At 41.0% G+C, this 19781-nt stretch overlaps 1 protein-coding gene across 1 annotated transcript in view; it reads right to left on the minus strand.

Moving 5' to 3' along the window:
• The window catches only part of SVEP1 (sushi, von Willebrand factor type A, EGF and pentraxin domain containing 1), a 136044-nt gene that overhangs the window by 31149 nt on the left and 85114 nt on the right, over positions 1–19781 (minus strand). The window contains exons 28-37 of the mRNA XM_071580647.1: positions 18954–19078; positions 14460–14583; positions 13766–13936; positions 11354–11527; positions 8314–8433; positions 7371–7547; positions 6516–6600; positions 6032–6223; positions 3854–4021; positions 1192–1864 (exon numbers count right to left, since the gene is read on the minus strand). Coding sequence (XP_071436748.1) covers positions 1192–1864; positions 3854–4021; positions 6032–6223; positions 6516–6600; positions 7371–7547; positions 8314–8433; positions 11354–11527; positions 13766–13936; positions 14460–14583; positions 18954–19078 — 2009 coding nt within the window. The remainder of the gene's footprint in view (positions 1–1191; positions 1865–3853; positions 4022–6031; positions 6224–6515; positions 6601–7370; positions 7548–8313; positions 8434–11353; positions 11528–13765; positions 13937–14459; positions 14584–18953; positions 19079–19781) is intronic.

The following is a 19781-nucleotide window of genomic DNA, read 5'->3' on the forward strand; positions in this document are numbered from 1 at the left end:
TCTGAGAGCACTACCAAAAGAAGAGGGAAAATTCAAGGCTTAGAACGTAGAAGCTAGAAAATAATTCTACTGCTTTCTCCCTTCCTGATCCATGAGGCCTAAAAATGTATGGACAGGAAGACAGAAAAGAAATGGGTCAGGAGAAGCTGCCATGAAATGGCCTACCATTGTCATGGTTCTTTAGCTTACAGCTGTACTTAAGGTTGGAGCCCTCACATCTACTGCTACTACAACATGTTTATAAATGCCATACACGCAGATGCAGGGCCTTGAGCAGGCAGGTGAAGAGCACCTCAAAGCTGAAAGTTGAGCTCTGACTGAGGTATTCAAAACATGTCTCTAATTGTAAAGAATATATGAAAGAGTGATCCTATGTAAGGAATTATATACATTAGAGGATGTATCTATGTGGGAGTCTGAACAGAAGATGTAGCTATTACTGCTGGAAACCCATGTAGGAACTGAGATGCCAACTGCCCCCCATTCTACTTTTAGCAAATGCAGATTCCCTTTTAGTTAGATTTAAAGAAAGACAAAGGATGTTCAGAAGAAAAGTGCTTCAAAATTCAAAGTTCAATTTTTATAATAGTCTTTGATCTTCCATATCACAAGATTATCCTTATACATCAAAGTAAAACACAGGTTAAGCAGTTGTTACTGGTTTGGTCTGCCACAAGGAGATTTTTAACTTTGGGCAAGGTTGCAACGTACTTTGATAAGGAAAGGGAAGTTCTGACTTCTGTAAAGAAGTGTGCTTGCATCAAAAGAGAAATTATGCCAAGGTGATTTATGTACTGCAAATCACTTTTTTTCACAGCAGTGAAAACAGCAAGGCTTCTGAGCTGGCAACAGCACTTCAAGTATCTCTAGATGACACTGGAAAGCTACCCATGAACCAAACAAATGAAGAACAAGCCATTAAAGAAATCAGCTGAATGTCATGTGGCATCATGAGTCTCCTAACTGAAACCCCATTTTATGATAGGAAATCCCATGGAAGTGTTCATGCTTTTCGGACTTGATTCTGCTGCAAATCTACCCACCTTTCCTTTTTCTTATTCCATCCAATCCTGTGCTTTCCCAACTTTAACATGAGAGCAAAGTAGAAAAAAGTAAATCCCAACAGCAGCAGTTGTGAAAGTATATTCAGTTTGCCACGGTACTAGGCAGATGGGAAAACTCATTCTTTACCTTAATAAAGCCATTCTCAATCTGTGGTGGTTCTCCACAGGACACCGGGTGGCATGTGGGCAAACTGCCACTCCAGTTGCCAGTGGCCTCACAGGTCCTCTTCTTCTCTCCCTTGATGTAAAACCCCTTGTTGCAGCTGTAAGCCACCACTGCTCCGAAGCTGTAGTTGGACCCACTGGCATAGCCATTGCTAATGTGGGGAGGCTCTCCACAGCGAACGGGGATGCACTGGATGCTCAAAGGAGAAGGATTCCACTGGCCCCCTCGAAGGCATTCGATCTTGGCCGATGTATTCAGAATAAAGCCTTCCATGCACTTAAAGCTCACAACAGAGCCAGCTGCAAACTTGGCTTTGCTAATGGACTCCAGAATGCTGTATGAGACGGTGGATGGTTTTTCACAGAAATCAGCTATGCAGTGGGGCATGCCCCTGCCCTCTGGAGGCACCCACTTCCCTTCTGCATTGCAAAGCAGCTGAGAGTTATCAGCCAGGCTGTAGCCATCCAAGCAGAAGTAATAAGCTATATCGCCAAAGAGGCGGTGGCCACTCTCTGGTGATGCATTTTCCACATGGGGTGGTTCATCACAGGATACTGCCAGGCACTGCTGATGGCTCACACTCCACTTGCCGCTGGCTAAGCACTCTATGGTTGCAGGGCCAACTAATGTGTAACTGTGAACAGGAAGTAAAAAAGACAAGCACTGTCAAAAGATTTCCTGAAGACCCTGCAGTATGAGCTTGTTTGCTAGCAACCTGGAAGAACAGGATCCTTTACAAAAGCTATGAACAACTTCAAAAGGAAAATCTTAAAACCCCCATGTCCATGAGTGAGGTATCACAATGATTGATATCCTAGTACACCTTGTATATATTCCTTCTCTCTCATCTGTCCATACAATTTCTATTTCTGAACTTCCATTTTGTTTGGAACTACCATAACAAACATACTATTGTGCTGTAACAGTCCACACAATCCCCAAAGAAATGATCCTACCCAAAAGTTACTTCTGTTTAGCAAAACTGAATGGAGAAGAAAGAGATAAAAAGCCCATAAAGGCTTTCAGGTTCCTGTACCAGCCCTATCTATTATCATACTTGCAAGCAAAGAGAAATCCTTCAGTGAGTTACTCAGACATACTCTTGCCAATAATACACACGGAAATTGCATTATAACTTTGTAACTTATTCTTAAAAACTCACTGTAATAATTATAATAAAATCCAACTGAAATAATAATGCTGAGTGGAAAAAACCTCATCCTTTACAACGAAATTCTATTACATGAATACTGTTAGTGTAGCTGTAGTTCTCTAATCTGTCTCTGGGATGGAGTGACAAGCCTTACTTCACGCTCCTCATCAGCCCACTTAAAAGCCTGCTGCTTAAACGTGCAATAGGCAACAGTGCAGTCACAGTATTTTTGACAGCTATCTTTTATAGTTTTGAGATCTCTGTGGTGTTGTCTCATAGAAAGCAAAGAAACAGTAACTGATAAAATGCTCCCAGTGACTTTCCAACTGAAGGTTGGAAACTGGTTGTTCATATTTTGATGGCAACATCTGTAAAAGTGTTTTGTCTTGTTTGCAGGATTTGTTTTCTATGCCTCATGACTGGACTCCAGAAAAAGATCTTATTATGTGCCCATGTTTAATATGATCCACAGTCACAGACAGACAGCTCTGGCAGTCTTTAAATGCTGCTATCCTATCCCATTTAAAATCCTTGCAAATGAAAGAGAAGCAGCTTTTAAACTCATAATAGAGTCTAGAAACCAGAGTAAGGATGCCTTAGTTCAATTATCACAGAGTATTCTGAGCTGGAAGGGACCCACAAGGATCATCAAGTCCAAGTCTTAAGTGAACCTGCAAGTATGCTCTAATCAACTGAACTAATCTCAGGTTATATGTTACAAATAATACTGAAAAGCCAGTTTATAAGAAAAATGCTTGACTTTCAATTTAACTTTTTACACCAAGCAGTAGAAAATTCTCCAGTCACTTTGGGCATCACCTGGCAAAAGTTCTGCATACCTCACCTGCCTTTTGGACAGAACTGTTTCAAGAAATTCAGTAGAACTGCTTACAGGCTGTAAAGATAACCATTTGCAAAGGGTGTTGCAGGATCAGAGTCCAGCATTACATTCATTCTCAATATCATAAAAATTGAGCCTCATCTTTCATGAAATATGGTCTGAAAAGGTCACTACACTAAGCAGATAAAAATATATGAAAAACAATGCACCTCAATAAACAAGGAGTCCTAATTTTATGTAAGCAGAATTTAGAAGATCATAACAGACAATTGCTAAACTGCACCAAAAAGCATTTGTATAGCCTGATGAGACATAAAGGACTTGTTGTGATCAGGGCCTTGGGTTTACCACAGAAGTACTAGTTCTGAAGTAACTCAAGGAAAAGTGCTTCCTAATGAATTAATCTATCATTCCCTATGACTCCTTTCCATTCTCCTCTTCCAGAGTGTATTCAGCTGTTCCAAAATGACTTTTAAAAATGTTTGTGTCCCATACTAACTTGCAAAAAAATCTCTATCACATTTAACTTCTAAACAGAAGTAGTAAAAATGAATATGTGCAGTTATAAAGGATTTGTGAACCCATTTTACTCGTCCTGATTGTTAGTCCAGAAGTGCTCATGTACCTACCCTTCCTTACACCTGTAAGAGACCGTGTTCCCGAAAGTAAAGTTATCTCCATTGACAACTGCATCTTTGATGGCAGGAGGGGATCCACAAGACACGATGTTGCAAGCTGGTGGTGTGCTGTTCCAGTTTCCTGAAGATGCACAGACCAGTACAGAAGGTCCCTGAAGGCTGAGACACAAAGACCATTTTAAGGATGCCATTTCATTCCAGAAAGGAATCAACACCATGCCAGGCTTGAGACTTGCAACTAGCCTCTGTCTGAGACCTGATTCACTGCAGGACTTAACTATCTTCACCCAGAAGACTGAAGGAAATTCCCCAGTTCAGGTTTGTTAAAAAAAAAAAGGCATTCAGTTCCTTCAGGCAGTAAAGGACTTTGCTTGAGTAAATGGCTACATACATTTTAAGCTGATGGTATTGTTTTGGTCTCCTTAGATGAGGAAATAGCATTGGTTCAAGGGGTGTGACTTGGTTGTCTGAACAGAGGTGTGCAATGCCACCCTGAGATGCCCTGAGTGAAAACCCTGGCCTCCAGCTGCTCTATCAGCTGTCTATGGGTTCCTCATAGGTCCCACATCAGACCTGGGAGCCCTTCACAGAAACATCTGATTCCCTACAGCTTGGTCTCAAATGGTATTAGACCCCTATGTTTAGTTCTCTGAATTCAGAGAATGACAGAAAATGCTGAGTTGGAAGGGAACCACAAGGATCATCCAATCCAACTCAACCCTGCACAGGACCATCCCCAATAGTCACTCCATGCATCCGAAGTATCATTTGAACACTTCTTGAACTCTGTCAGGCTTGGTGCTGCGACCACTTCTCTGGGGAGCCTGTTCCAGTGCCCAACCACCCTCTGTATGAAGGTGGTTGGGCACCCTCTAAAATCCAACCTAAATCTCCCTTGACACAACTTTGAGCCATTCCCTTGGGTTTTGTGACTGGTCACCACTGAGAGGAGATCAGGGTCTGCCCCTCCTCTCCCCTCATGAGGAAGTTGTATCACAATGAGTTCTCCCCCAGACTCTTCCAGGCTGAACAGTTAATGGAAAAGTGCAACACTGACCTCTGTGACCCATAGAGCTTTGGCACAGGCCTTTGTCAGGAAAGTGCACTCTGCCTACCTGTGGCAATATGTTTAAGATCAAAAGCACCTAAGAGGTGCTTGAAAGAAGAGACTAGGTCCAGAAATACTGTGTAAGATGGACACTGTGAGGGCTTCCTCTGAAACGGTGAACACGTTAGAGAAGACTCTCCCATCAAGCTACGCTAGACAGATAAAGAGTCAAAACTAGTATGGCATTTGCTTCCTATGTGTCCAAAGTCCACAGTCAAAAAAACTCATTGGTATTGGTAAAAACAATTCCTGGTTTACAGGGATACAGATAAGCCCACAATGTGAATCTATGACTTAACACTACACTCAACTGCAGCTGAGATATCTGTATTAACATGATTAAAACATTTACTGAAAGAACACACCTCACCTATCTGGCTGCATCAGGACAAGAAAATGCTTGCAGCAGGAAAATGCAGAAAAAATCAGACCTAAACAGGTCTATTTGAGACCACTTATGCCAGAGTATATCTGCTAGAGGAACAAGCAGATATCAGGGGAGGCAGAGACCTGCACTAAGAGCTACATCCTTGGATATAGCATTACTGTGTTAGTTTTTAATTGCAACATATTAAAAACATGTTTCCAATATAATGGCTTACAAATACAGAAGAGAATAAAAGCCTAGAATAAATAACTACTACAAAGAGTTCAAGGACTAAATTTGTAACTTCACAAAAGGCATTGTAAAAGAATAGCAAAAACAATATTGGGTATGCAGTGGAGCTGTAGGGGTATGATGATCTTTAAAGACAAATAAGAACTTTCAAGAATAATGACAACTATTTTTCTGAATATTCCAAATATTTTTCTGAGCTTGATGACAAAATGCAAACATTACAGCATATGTATACAGCAAACCCCCAATGACTTTTCTGAACTGCATCAATTCAGGATAAAATACAGAAGGTACCTTCAAGATATAAAGAAGTCTTTTTCAATTCTGTGTTACTATTTTCTCTTTCTGAGCAATGACTCCAGCTTTGTCTCTTTCAAACCTAAGTTACAGCTTCTCTCAAGCATACCACCTGCATATGGCACAGAAATGTTGCTGCATTTACCTGTATCCATTGTCACAGCTGTATGATACAGAGGAAAGGTAGGCTGTGCCACTGAGTGTGTATTTTCCATTCCTGATATCCTGTGGACTAGGGCATGTCACCATTTCACAGGAGGGTGGAGGATGATTCCAAATGCCACTAGCAAGGCATAGAATTTCCTTTTCACCCACTAAGTTGTATCCATTGTTGCATCTGAGTTAGGAGAAAATAAGTGCTATCAAACACAGAGCCTTTTATGCACAACAAAATTAGCCATCATCCACACCTGCATAAACCATTCTTTCCAGGCACAGAGAAGTTGTACTAGAGTAAACACTTAGCTCTGCTAATGAACAGCCACAGCTATAACCAAATGTTTTCTATTACTTTAATCCCATCTTGCTCCTCTCTTTCATTTTGATTACTCAATTCAGCCATACTCTTGTTTGTTGCCACATTCTCAATCAGTTATTAATATAGCACATCAAACAAACTGAATTCCTACCTGTACACCACTTTATTGTGGTATGTAAAATTTGAGCCAAAAATGGCACCATTCTCTGGAACAACTGGCGCACCACAGGATACAGCTATAAAAAGATGGGAACACAAGAGAAGTTGATACAATACAAATAAAAAAGACCAGATAATCAGGATTTGCTTTGTTTTCTCTAGGTAAGTTTGACGAGGTGTAAAGCCCTAGGTAACACAGAGTTCTTGACTAAGCTATACACAACATTTAGGACTCTTTATCTGACTTCACCTTACTGAGAGATTGAACTAACTGGAAGTAGGTAGTTATAACTGCTTTACAAATCATATGCTTGGCAATCAAGAGGACAACATATCCACCACTCTCTATGCACAAAGTAATGTGTTTTGTCCTTTTTGACGCAGTCTTTGTCACCTCTTCATTTTACCCTATTGCTTCACCTCATTTGTTCTGGTTTTCTATTGAAACAGTATCTGCAATTATACCATGAAATGTAAATGCACCAGCCTGTCCTTGCTGGATGCTTCTTATCCACCAAAACATAGTTAATGACCTTTAAGTCATGGGTTTCCTGAAAGTTTCTTGACAATGTGAGGCTTGGGTGGAGAAGAAGCACACTTCTAATGCTTGTATTAAAATGAATCTGTAACTTTGTCACATTGGAGAATCTTCATAAGAGTACCACTATGAATATGACAACTGTGCTTACATCTCTCAAGACAATAGAGACTTCAACACTGAGATCCAGATCTGCTAGGACAGGGTTTCACAAGCTATCATGATCTCTAAAGGCTTACATGACTACTTTCCCTCTTCCATCTTACTAACAAGTCACATTACAATATGCATTCTCCCCAGGAACCACACCTTCACAATACGGGATTGGATGGCTCCACTCTCCGGACTCCAAGCATGTAAGGTTTGTCACTCCTGTAAGCTGAAATCCTTCTTCACAGGAGAACATTACTTCACTGCCAACATTATGAGTGTCCCCATATAAAAGGCCATGCTCTGGATTTCCTGGATTATGGCACTTTACTGGTTCTGAGGAGGAAGAGAGAAACTGTGAATAATGTGATTGTCAGGTTTTATAAACAAGTTGCAGGAGATATTCTTGGGAATTTCCAGGAAGTAGGAATGCAAAGCAAATGGAAAACACTTATAAGTAGTTTACAGCCTTACCCACTGTTCTCTGTTCTATACGTAGGTGACAGACACTGACGACTCTTCCAAGTAAGCTGATCTTGACATGGAAGAGCCCTCTGTAACTCAGTTTGCATTCATTGTCAGAAGGAAACACATCTTACAGTAATTTTTCCCTCTGTGAGGAAAGGCCCATCCCAGCCCATGTCCATCCATGAACATGAAATCAGCTCAGCAACCTTTTATCCCAACTTATGCCACTGTCTTGTTATCTTCACCCAAAGACACTTTGTTTAATCTTTTCACAAGCAGCTCTAGCCCTACTCAGATGCCTATATTAAAATATTTCTTCATTGAAAAGGCCTGCTCTGAGAAGTGGCACATGGTAGCCTTCCCAGGTCGTGTGCTCCATGTGCATGAGGACTTTGCAAGAGTGTAAGTCTTGCAGCAGAATCCCAGTGATATCTGTGTCTGTATGGAGAGATGAGTTATCAAGAAACAAAAGGAGACATTTCATCACAGCCTCATCCAGGCCAAAGTGACCTGGAGAGGAGAGCGTGCCTGTTGTATATATCTGTTACTGGCAACTGTCTTCCTCGGTGGGAGGCAAGATACTGGCCTACACAGAACCTTGGAAAGGCTAGCCCGACATTTTTCTTTCCCATACCTGTACATTTTTTACCATCTCCTGTGTAAGGAGGGATGCAAGTGCAAACATAGGATCCATTTGTGTTGAGACAAGATGCATGTTTGTCACAGTCTGATCCAACAGCGCATTCATCAACATCTAAAAAAAAACCAAAACAAAAACCACCACAACAAAAAAGATGTCCCGTGTGTGTTATTTGTAATAAGCATTCTCTTTAAATTTCTGTCACACTAACTGTCAAGAGGAGGTACTTCAATATAATTAAAATCATTCTTACTGCTATCACATTTTTGTTCCCTTGGTAAAGATACGTAATATTTAAACAAATATTTGAAACTTACTATAAAGTTATATTATAACTATAATAATCATGAAATGTGAGAAAATTAGAGATAAGTCTTATTAACCTCCAGTCAATACTTCTGTAAAAAGTATTTAGTTTTCAAATTGCAAAAGAACAGATACTGTAACTACTGTTACTAGTAGTCTGGACAGCCAGTGTGAGGGAGGATTTCTGCATTAAACATCTGCTTGGGAACTGCTGTGTATCTCAGACTTCCTACTTGTATGATAGGAAAACTTAGCCAAGAGGAAAAACATAAAATATTAGAGCCACATCTTTGCTGAAGAGCACTGCATTAGTTTAGGCATAAGAAGTGCCTGCAGTTGTCAGAAAAGTTAAAATGAGTTCAAAATATATTAGTAATTTCAAGCAACTATTTACATGACTGAGTGCCTAAAAACAACAATTTGAGATCCACGTGGTTTTGCACTGTACAGTGAAAACAAAACCCCACAAAACCCTAAAAAAACCCTCTCTCTAGAATACCTCATATCATCTTTTATTCTTGACTGTCAAGAAATGCCCTTGATATGTAAACAACAAGTCAAAATTGCAAAGGGTCTATTCCAAAGTATCTTACTGAAAAGTAAGGGCACGTGTGGATCTAAGTATACCATACAGGCACACGGCTTGGGTTCTTTACCAATTTCCAGCAAAGGAACTAATTTGGTTAAAAAAGCGACACAATTTGCCGAATTGTCGTGTTTATTCTTCACTACTACTGAGTCTGACCACTATGAAAATACCACAACGATGTTCTGAGGAGTTTCTTTCTGATATGCAGGATGACAATTGCACATTTAGTATCAGAACAGTTGCCAAATACACAAGTACCAGGAGAATGCAAAGTGCTACCACAGCAGAACTGGAATGACTGCTTCTTCTGTAATGTCTTGTAAGGCAAGGAACTTCCAACAAAGTGGAAGTGCACTGTGAATCAGACCTGTAACAGAGCAAAAGGAATGCTCCAGGGCATAGGCATACCAGGCTTTGCTAGCACCTGCCTGAAGCATGAATCAGAAAGGTAACAGGGTGAGTTCAGGTGCCAAAACTACTCCTGTTTTCATTTTACCATCATACTTTATGAGAGACAGGCAAGCTGGAAGGTGGGGCAACAGGCCTTTTCCTTCTAAACACTGTCCCTCCTTACTGCATAGAGGTTGAACAATTAGGACTGCCTTGCAGCACCTGATCTGAACTGGCTCTTATTTGGGCTGAGTTATGAAGTGCAAAGGAGAAAAGCAGAGAGGAACAATAGCCTGGATGATGTGTTCATAGTTTCTGAAGGTGTGCCAGTGGACAGAATGCTACGAAACCAGATGGATCCTACTCTTAAGTGAATTTTGACAGAACTGACAGAACTAAAACACTGTAGGGTTTTTTCCCCCTTATCCTGACTGAAAAAATTATGTGCTATACCTACATAGAATTAAGTCAAATTAAACACAAATCTTGCTAGGTTTCTACTGTGCAACTCCCATTTTGGGCATGACTAAGACAACAGCAATTCAGGTACAACTAGTTAGTGGATTCCAGCAGGGATCTGCTGGAGACATGGCCCTGCAAGACCAGAGACACTAGTCCCCCTCCGCTGTACAGTGCCAGTCTGTCTCACCCTTCAGCTTGTGCCACTGCATCTGGTACATCACATCCAGCCGACCAGCAAGTAAGTTATGGCATGGCAACTATGTGAACTATGTCCATAAGTGCACTCCCAGCCCTTTCAGCTGCTTGCTGACAGGCAGGTGTGACTGACCAATAAGCCCACACACTGCAAGAAGGCTCAGATGACATCAGCAAAGGCAATCTGCCCCTGAAGCTCAGAGACTAAGGAGATAGGAAGGTGGCCTTTATTTTAGGTAAACAGCTATCAACAGCTGAGTGCTTCAACCGGTGGTGTAAATGCTTCTCCTTGAGTTCATTAAAAGAACTTAACATTAAAAGAGTGTGAATGTGTCCCTGAGTTAGCCAGACCTGCACTTGGGAGAAATTGAATATATGCCTCAAGTAAACATGAAGTGTGAATATCAGACAACTAGAAACAGTCTTGGGCTGACTTTAAGCCACACATTCATTCCCAGATACTGGCAATGTGAAATGTCGTGACAGTGAAGATATTACAGAGTCTGATAATGGGAAACACATTGGAATTGTGACTAAATTGTGTATTTCAAGTGCTGTATTTTGTCAAGTGTAACTTGCATTTATTTCTATTGTGTTACGTTGTACATTTAGTATCACTGTTTAATCGGAAATCCTGTGCAGCATCAACTATCTTTGAGTAAGCAAATCTAGTATTAAATACTTCAACTTCCATGCAAGAAACATCTTAAAGAACATGGTCAGAGAGCATGGGGCACTGACAGCATGCTGAAGCACAATGAAATGTACAGGTCAGAAGCACAGAATGCAAGGACTGAAGGACCTGGAGAGACTGGGAGTGCAATGCAGGCTTACTCAGTATATAATGTTATATATGTTTGATAAATGCAGGGAGTGTAGCATACAAGAAGACGGACAGAGAAATGTGCCAGAATACAGTTTTGGTTTCACAGAATGCTGAGCACAGTATTTCAGAAAAATAAATATTTTGGAGAATGATTCTGGGACTCTGGTAAGTCTTCAGAATTTCAGAATGAATTCCCACTCAAACCTAAGAGCATAGGAGAAGTGTCAGATCGTCAGAGCATGCAGTTGAATGTAGGCACATCTTACCAAGGCAAGATGGTGAAATACTATTCCAGCTTCCGTTATCAAGGCACAGCATCCTGGAGTCGCCCAACAAATAGTAGCCACTGTTGCAGTGATAGGTAACAGTACTACCAGCAAAAAAGTCCTCAGCTGAATAAAATCCATTTTCTAAAGCTGGAGGCACTCCACAGCTGATCCCTGCAATATGAGTGAAAAGAAGGCACAGATATTAGCAGGGCAAACATAGCTCAACTTCAGAGTAATTCCACATGAGAGCTACCACTGGACATTTTTTCTCTGTAGCTGTGGAACCCCACTGGCAAGAGGACAGTCCTTTACTGAGGTAGAGGATTGATTCCACATCTGGTGGAGGGTCCTTTTTTGTGAGCACTTGTCAATAAGAGACTTATTAGGACTCTCCAGCTCCTGCTAAGAGAGTTTTGCTAGCTCTGGAGGAGACATCTATGACTGAGATCTGAGCAGATGCCATTCAGTTGTAAGACAGTTCTAATAAATTGTGGTCCTTACTGAGTTTTAAGGAAAAAAAAAAAGGCAAGTTTGCCTTCACGGAATTTCTTGTTATTTCACTTCACTGAAAAGCATGCTCAGTGTTAATGTGTTTAAACACCACAGAAGTAGCTAATGGTAGCAAAAGGAGCTAACAGTAGCTGAGAGGTTAGAGTACTGGCCTGAGACCAGGGAGTGCATGAATGATGGGGAGATTGGAACTGATCTCACATACAACCCTGGGCATCACCTTGATTGACTATAGTAAGTAAGCCCTTCTGATCCCAGTTGTATCAGCAGAAGACATCCCTGTACCTGCCTGACAGAGGATGCTATTTATTCTAGCAGAGTTGCTTCTGTGCATCTCAATCAACCTGACATGAATTTATTCCAGCAGCTACACCTCTCGTGTACACCTCGGCCATGGCAGATGAACCTCAGGACTTAAACGGTGGGGCCAGTTCTGCGCACGCTGAGCCTCACCTAAAATCCACTGCGCAGGCTGGAAGGGCACACCCACATGGGGGGACAGCCCTTCCCAAATCTTCGTTTGCGAAGCCGAGCCACACACACACACACCTCTCATCTTTGTAATTACACAGATTATTGCAACTCCTTACTCACTAGCTGTGTGCAAAGACACTGCAGAGAATTTAAAGCCTGCGGTAATGGAAGGCAATTACTTGCTGCAGAGAAATAGACCTGAGGAGCCTGTAACAAAAATGGGCTGTCAGGCATCTGTGGTTTTGGACTCTTTAGCAGTGGAAAAAGTGGGTGCAGACAGTGATTACACTGAGCCCAATTCATTCAGCACTTTTTCAGTACCACACCATCCTTGTGCAGGAAATATGTATCTTCAACCAACTTTCATTCATCAGGTACTTGTGGAATAGGTTGAAAGGAAAGGCCAGTGGGCGAGTCTGGCCTTCATTCACTCAGTGTGTTGGTGGCGGGTCAGCCTTGTTCCGTCTAAGCTCTGTGCTCAACTGCCTGGCCCAGTACAGAGAAATCAGAAACACTAACAGAATTTTGGTGGCGTATCCCTGATCACACACCAAGAAAGCGCAAAGCTGTCTCTGCCAGTGAACTTTCTGTCTGTCCAGCAGGACTTGCTTTTGGGTAAATCTTCACAGGCAAGCTATTCTTTATGCAGAAGATGAGACAGAGCGTGGACTTATGCTGTAAACAACTGAATAAAAAGGAAGACATTAAAATCACATAAAATCTAGATCAAACTATTTTAAAGGTATTTTTAACAAATTTGATGGTTTTCTCCAAACTATGTGTAAATTCAAGAATCTTGCAATACCTACTTCTAGAACTAATTTACTATTCTGCTGAAATGAAAAATGTAATTAGCTCCAACACATGTGTAGTCACAAGTACAGGAGAGGAGCACCAAAGAAAAAGAGAAAACAGGAGCAGGAATCATAGAATCAAAAGAAACTTGGTGAACTGAATGCATACATCCCAGTTTCTTTGAAGACGTATTGCAAGTCTTGTAGCAGTGCTACGCCCTAACAGAAATATCTGCTGCCTTTAAAGAATTTTCATTCATAACATACTAAAGTCAAGGTTTCTACTTCAAACCAGACATTCTCAGTGACACTTAAAAATACCACAGATATTCTAGCACTCTCTGTGCATCTTTCATACTCCTGATGCCACTGAGGAGGAAAGCTGTGAGTACTAGACTACTGATCCAAATGGACTCATTTCTGCCCTGAGCATTAGAAACTGACTGAAAAACATGTGAGAATGTGATTGTCATATAGTTTCTGGCCAGTCAAACATGAGTTTCAATTTAAGCATATATGTGTATGGATTCAAGGGCATGTTAGCTGCAGAAGTAAACAGGCCATGAATAATGATAGGGTCCAAATAAAAGCTAGGGTTACCTAATCCTGCCAACACACTCAGACAACTCACTTTCACAACGGGGAAAAGGTCGCGTCCACTGTCCCAGGTTAAGGCAGTATTGGACAGAGTTTCCCACTATCTGGAAACCTGGGTCACAGGAAAGGCTCACTTTTGACCCCGGCTTTAAATCAGCAGAAGAGGCCCGCAGATGTGGTATGGATCCTTGCAAAGATGGACAGTCTGTGAACAAAATATATGCCTACAGTAAGAGATACAGATATGTGCTGAAACAAATAAATTGGTTATGTAATTGTTTGATCCTGTATAAGTTTATCCAGGAAAGAGCTCTGGGAAGTGTTCATGCGCTACACTTTGGTTGGGTCCAAAGGGTTTTAGATATCATCAATACATAACATCAAAAAAGGAATCCTCAGGAAAAGAAGTGAGGAGGCAGTAGGAATTTTAATATCATCCAAATATTTTTAGAATAAAAGGAATGAAAAACTTTTTCTGATCCAATACGATCTTCATTCTTCCCTCATCTCAATTCAGGAAGCAATAAATCTCCATCAGAGATTTAAAAGAACTTTTGTTACAAAACCCTGGAATTTGAGGAATGAACAACTGTGTGTTCTAACTGTCAAATTATCAAAATAATTTACTCAAAGCTAGGGCAAAGGTTTCAAGCTAGCATAGTTGACCTCATAAAAGAGTCTTATAATATCGGTCAGGAAAGAAAGGGTTCTAGAAGTAAAGTTCTAACCAGCACAAAATATACTCTTGTAATCTATCTTCACTCTTCCAACCACTCCTGGTAGGAAATCTGGCCAGGCTAGTACATTTCCTTTTTGCAGTTCTTCCGGACAGGATGTAGCCAGAGATTTTACCTATGGATTTAAAACAGTTGATTAGGTGATGTTTAAGGACACTGTAGGAAAAGAATGTAAAAAAATACTCCTTTCATGTGTGCATACAGCTCTAGAACAAATCACTGAATGAGTAATGTTCATCCTTTCTACCACAAGAAGTGTCTGGCTGAAGTACTTATTATTCTGTACTTATAAGCCATCTAGCTGTGGTCATACTGAGTCACTGCCTTAAGGACTACTTGACATATGAGCAAGGAATAAAACACAGTTCTTGACACACAGTTGAATTTGTTAGTGTAAAAGGAAAACACATCTACTTCACAGAAAAAGACATTTATGAGAATGCAGCCTGAAGAGAAAACTCATCCATTTGCAGGAAAATGTCAATTAGGAGTCAAAAGGATCTTAATGTTGAAGATCTGCATTCTGAAGACTCTGCTATCACTGCACCACATTTAAGGAACAGAAACACAAAAAGGAGCAGCTTAATAAAGCAATTTCCAAATTTTGTTACTTGATTCACTAGATTCTCTAAAATACTGCAGGCAAGGTCTGTTCACATCAATACTAATAGCAACATTGGTACAGACTTCAACCAAAATGTGACAGGGGCATAACTAACCATGTACTGCAAGAGGAACTATATAGGCAAACTAAGCTTAGGAGAAAGAAAGGAACACACTGTTAGACCAACAGCAGATTAACAGCTTGGGAGATCTGGTGATATGACTTCGATCGAAAAGTTTTCCATTAGAAACAGAACTCATTTAATGGCATCAGAAGGGGTTTCTTTTGCATTCTTATTACAAGAAACTGAAATGTCAATGGGAATCCTTCAACTGTTTCAGTACTGTATTATGATGAAAACAAAAATCAATTCTATTTCTTCACAGTGACTCTGAGAATCTATTAAACATAGCAACATAATTATATTTCTATCTGGCCATCAACAGAAGAAACTTGGGGACTACAATCTCAGGTGGCACAGCACTTTTAAACTATTCAGACACCAGTTTAAACTATATGCAATAGTAAAAACGTGCAGACAAACTCCTAATGTTGGGATGTCACATAGTAATCACTTGAAAGGAACTCGGGTGTCCCAACTGCAACATTTATAAAATAGAAGGCTGTTTAGTTCCATTGTATGCTCAGGGAGATTTTTACTACATTTAAGTATTTTAAAACTGCAAATGGAAGACCGGGGCTTTGAATTCACTTTGCATTGTCTTTGTTCAGTTTAAGTTCAGGCACAGAAAGGAAAAATAGCCCATAAGGTTATTGGGACTAAGGGTATGTATTATTGGCACAGTACTCTCCATTATGATTCTTTCTAACAGGACACACACTATCGTATCTCAGCTATGGAACTGCCAAAAAAACCCCATACATGCTCTGAGGAAGAAAAATGTGCGGTAAAGGGATAATTAGGAATTTCCTCTTGTATCAGAGAGACAAGTGGTCTACGGGCAAGAGATGTTTATTCAGTTAAGAAACACATTAGGTTGTAGGTTACTGAGAATACTTCCTACTTTTTGGCTCTTTTTCTCTGGAAAGTCATGTCAGTAACTTCCTGGCAGGGAGAAATGAATGTTTCCTTCTGCAGTGTGAAAAAATGAATAAAAAAGAGCAAAGATGGGTAGTGGGCTGTGTACATCAGTAGGCTGTGTACACCTCAGCACAGTCAGCCTACTCAAGCAAAACGTGCAGCATGGGCATAACCAACTGGTTAGAAAGCACAGATGTGCACTTCTGTTGGAAAACTGACTCTTGCAGATGGGTGAATGGCTTCTGTCAAGTTTCCAGTGGATGAAATCAACTACCAAGAATAACGTGCCATAATGTCTATCCTTGTGAGAAAGGAAGGTACATCATGAACTTTAGAGTGATTTGTTCTCACAGTGCCCCTACTCTGAACTAAGTAAGGCAAATCAGAGTCTTCAAGAGTCAGCACAGCTGGAGAAGAAACCAGGGTGCTCTGTTTATTCTCAGGTTATTTCAAAGATCTCACTTCAGCCATATGTGCCTGTAGGGAAATGAATAACATATGAAGAATGGAAAGAATATTGTCAGCAGTGGATGGATGAGGATTGTGAGGAAGCAGAGCCGATGGGAATAGGGATAGACAGTGGACTTGGAACTTCAGAATTTTGAATGTTGGATGTTGCAAAACATTTTGTACGGATCTTTGGTTTTGTATCCCCCCCGCGCTGTTGCTACCACCCACATTCATCCCTCTCCTGTGTGTTCCCCCTATGGCTTTTCCCTAATGAGTCATGGTGCCACTGAGGTGCCAGGGCAATCCCCGGAGCTGGGCTGGCCACACTTGTGTACAGTCCCTGCCCCGTGCTGCCAACGCAGTTGCCACTGTGGGTGTTGCTGCCTTGTGGCAGCATCTAAGACCCACCAGGGAGTCAAGACTGGCACATCCCCTCCCAAGGTGATCCTCGCTGTGCTGCCAGCAGGTCCACTAGAAATGCTCCTGCCCCTTCCACCCATTTTTCCCCAATCCCTGAGTTCCCGTTGGTCCGTTCTCTTGTCATTTGATGAGCGTTTCCCCATTGGTTATTTGGGTTGTCAGTAGTCCACTCTGTCCCTGCCCTCGACCAATCATGTCCAAGTTCCAAATCCCTCCCCTCAGACTTCCTTCCTCTTTCCAGGACTCTGTTTTTATTGGATGTTTAATGGTTGCTGACACACTTTTCGCCCAACCCCCTTTAAGGTTCCATCCAGTTCTGAGTACCTCCCTTAACCAACCCTTTATAGGTCGGCTCTTTCTTTAGTAAAGTGCTTCTTTGTTTCACCCCCATGCTGAGTGCGGAGTGTGTGCTTGGGAGCGTTTTCCCCTCATTTGGTGACCGTTATGTGCCGAAGGAAACTGCTTATGTCAAGGGCTGAAAACTGCATGGTATCAACACACTAAAATTCACAGTGTGGGAAAGGCAAGTTCCAAGTCATATGATGGCAAATCCAGGGTCAGAAAGGATCACACAGTCCCCTACAGATAACTCATATTTCCACTGCTGTCTGTTCAACAACAAAATAACCAAACTGCTGGTTTACCTATACAGAACGAATGTGCTAGTGGATAAGCAACTAACCTACAAAATGAAAAATATTAAAGACTAGATTCCACCTCCATTTTATTCATTCGGCAACACACTCTCTCACCCTGCTTTCCTTTATGGCTGAGAATAGGTAGGTAAGACTTAGAAAATAGTTGCAGCTGGCCAGAACAAAACTGATGGTAACAGATAATGGTAGTGATTTGCTATCCTAATCTTTGAAATGAATGATGTAAAGCTTCTGTACGAAGCTTACTTGGCTCATCTTCCTGTCTGATGTCACACTTGTCTTGTCAGATGAGTAATTTGAATAACATATATGAAGGGCAGGATTTTCTTTCTCTTCCTAAGTGCATTGCATCTGAAGCAAATGGGAATATAACCAAGCCTGTCGTTAAAGAGAGGCAGTTACTGAGAAAGTCTCAGAAAGTCACACTTAAAACTCTTCCCCAGTGTGTCCTGTAAAATCACATGTGTGTTTATCAGCTTCAAAACTGCTAGTGAACAAAAACCTGAAGATTTGACTTGGCAATGCAACAGTTGGTGATGCCAAAAGCCAAGAACGAAGTTGGCTGGGTACTTTTGAATCCAGCAGAATCAAAGTAGTAAAGAAAAAGAAACAGCAGAGACATTTGGATGCTGGAAGCCAAGATTCTGCTTTACTTCTGTTTTCTCTCCATGTTATTTCTTGTTTGGAACATGGATTACCAACAGCTATAAACCATTAAAGAGTGGTGAAACCTTAAAAAAACACCAGGAGAAGAGCAAAACCTTTAAACTCAAAGATCCTTCCCCCAGGAAATCCCTCCAACTTTGAACATCAGTCCTTGCTGTTCAAGTGTTACCAACAGTTACCTCCTGACCTTTATGACTGGAATGCTAATGACCAGGAAGTGGTGATGGAACACACTGCGATCAGGTTTGCAGGTAATATCAAACTGAGAGGCCCAGTCCACATGTCCAAGGACAGAATTGCATCTGTAGGGACCTTGACAGGTTGGAGTAAAGAGCCAATCCAGACTTCACGAAATTCAACAAGAAAAAAAGAAAGGAAAATCCTCTGAACAATATAAGCTGGGGAAACCCAAAAGTAGTTGCAGCTCTGTAGAAAAGGTGACTCAGAGTTGATTTTATCAAACTTAGTTTTGCTTAAAGCTACTCTACTTACTACACTCAGCTTATTACCCCAAGTCAGAGCTCCATCTAGTCCCCACCAACTTCTGTAAGCACAGAGTTCTATCCAATATGCTAACTTGGAATGCTTTTCAAATGTTCATCCCACATTTAGAGCCTTGTGCTCAAACACTGCAGTTAAGGACTTACCTGCTGTGGAGAAAGTACATGGTCCCAAATGTTGAGCTGGCTGATGGAGCCCACAAAAGATTCAGCTGGGTTGAACCCTTCTCCTTTCTGATCTTGCTCTTGACCCAGTACCAGTGCACCACCACCTAAACTCAGAATTGGAACAGGGATAGCAAATGAAGCCTTACAGCAGGGATCCCATAGGAAGATTAAAAACTAAGCAAAACAGAACTTTTCGTTACTCTTTGTTACTAGGATTTTGCTGTAAAGAAGACTGGCCACCTTCAATAAACTTTCTCAAGAAACCTCTGGGAAGCCTTATACTAAACTGATGAAAGTGAATATTGATTTGGAAGTGACTCTCAAATACATGTGAGAGCAGAAACTTCCTACGGATTCTTTGGGAATTATATCGGCTCTAAGAGACCACTCCTAGTTCAGTATTTGAAGCAATATTAAATGGAGTTTTAAGCAGATGGAGGCATATTTTACAGTGCCACCTTGCAGTAGCTTTAACAAAAGCTTTAAACAAAAGCTTGCAAAGTCATATAGATCAAATGTGATCCCACACCCTTAGAAGCACACTGGTGATCAGACCATCAGTGCTTTGATATGACATACAAGTTAAATTTTGCTCCTCAACCAGTAGCATGTGGACACACATCTTGTATATTACAGGGTATGTGTACATGGTCAAAAAGTAATGGAGGCAGTATTGCCTCTGGAAGTAACTCCAATGTAATTGTGAAAGACAGGGGAAAGCATAAGGTACATGGACTAAAATGCTTCAGTATTTTACTTTTTATTTTAATATGGATAGTTTTTTGAAAGTCTATGTAAATTTGGATG

Source organism: Pithys albifrons, chromosome Z (assembly GCF_047495875.1).
Source record: "Pithys albifrons albifrons isolate INPA30051 chromosome Z, PitAlb_v1, whole genome shotgun sequence".
NCBI classification, from domain to species: domain Eukaryota; kingdom Metazoa; phylum Chordata; class Aves; order Passeriformes; family Thamnophilidae; genus Pithys; species Pithys albifrons.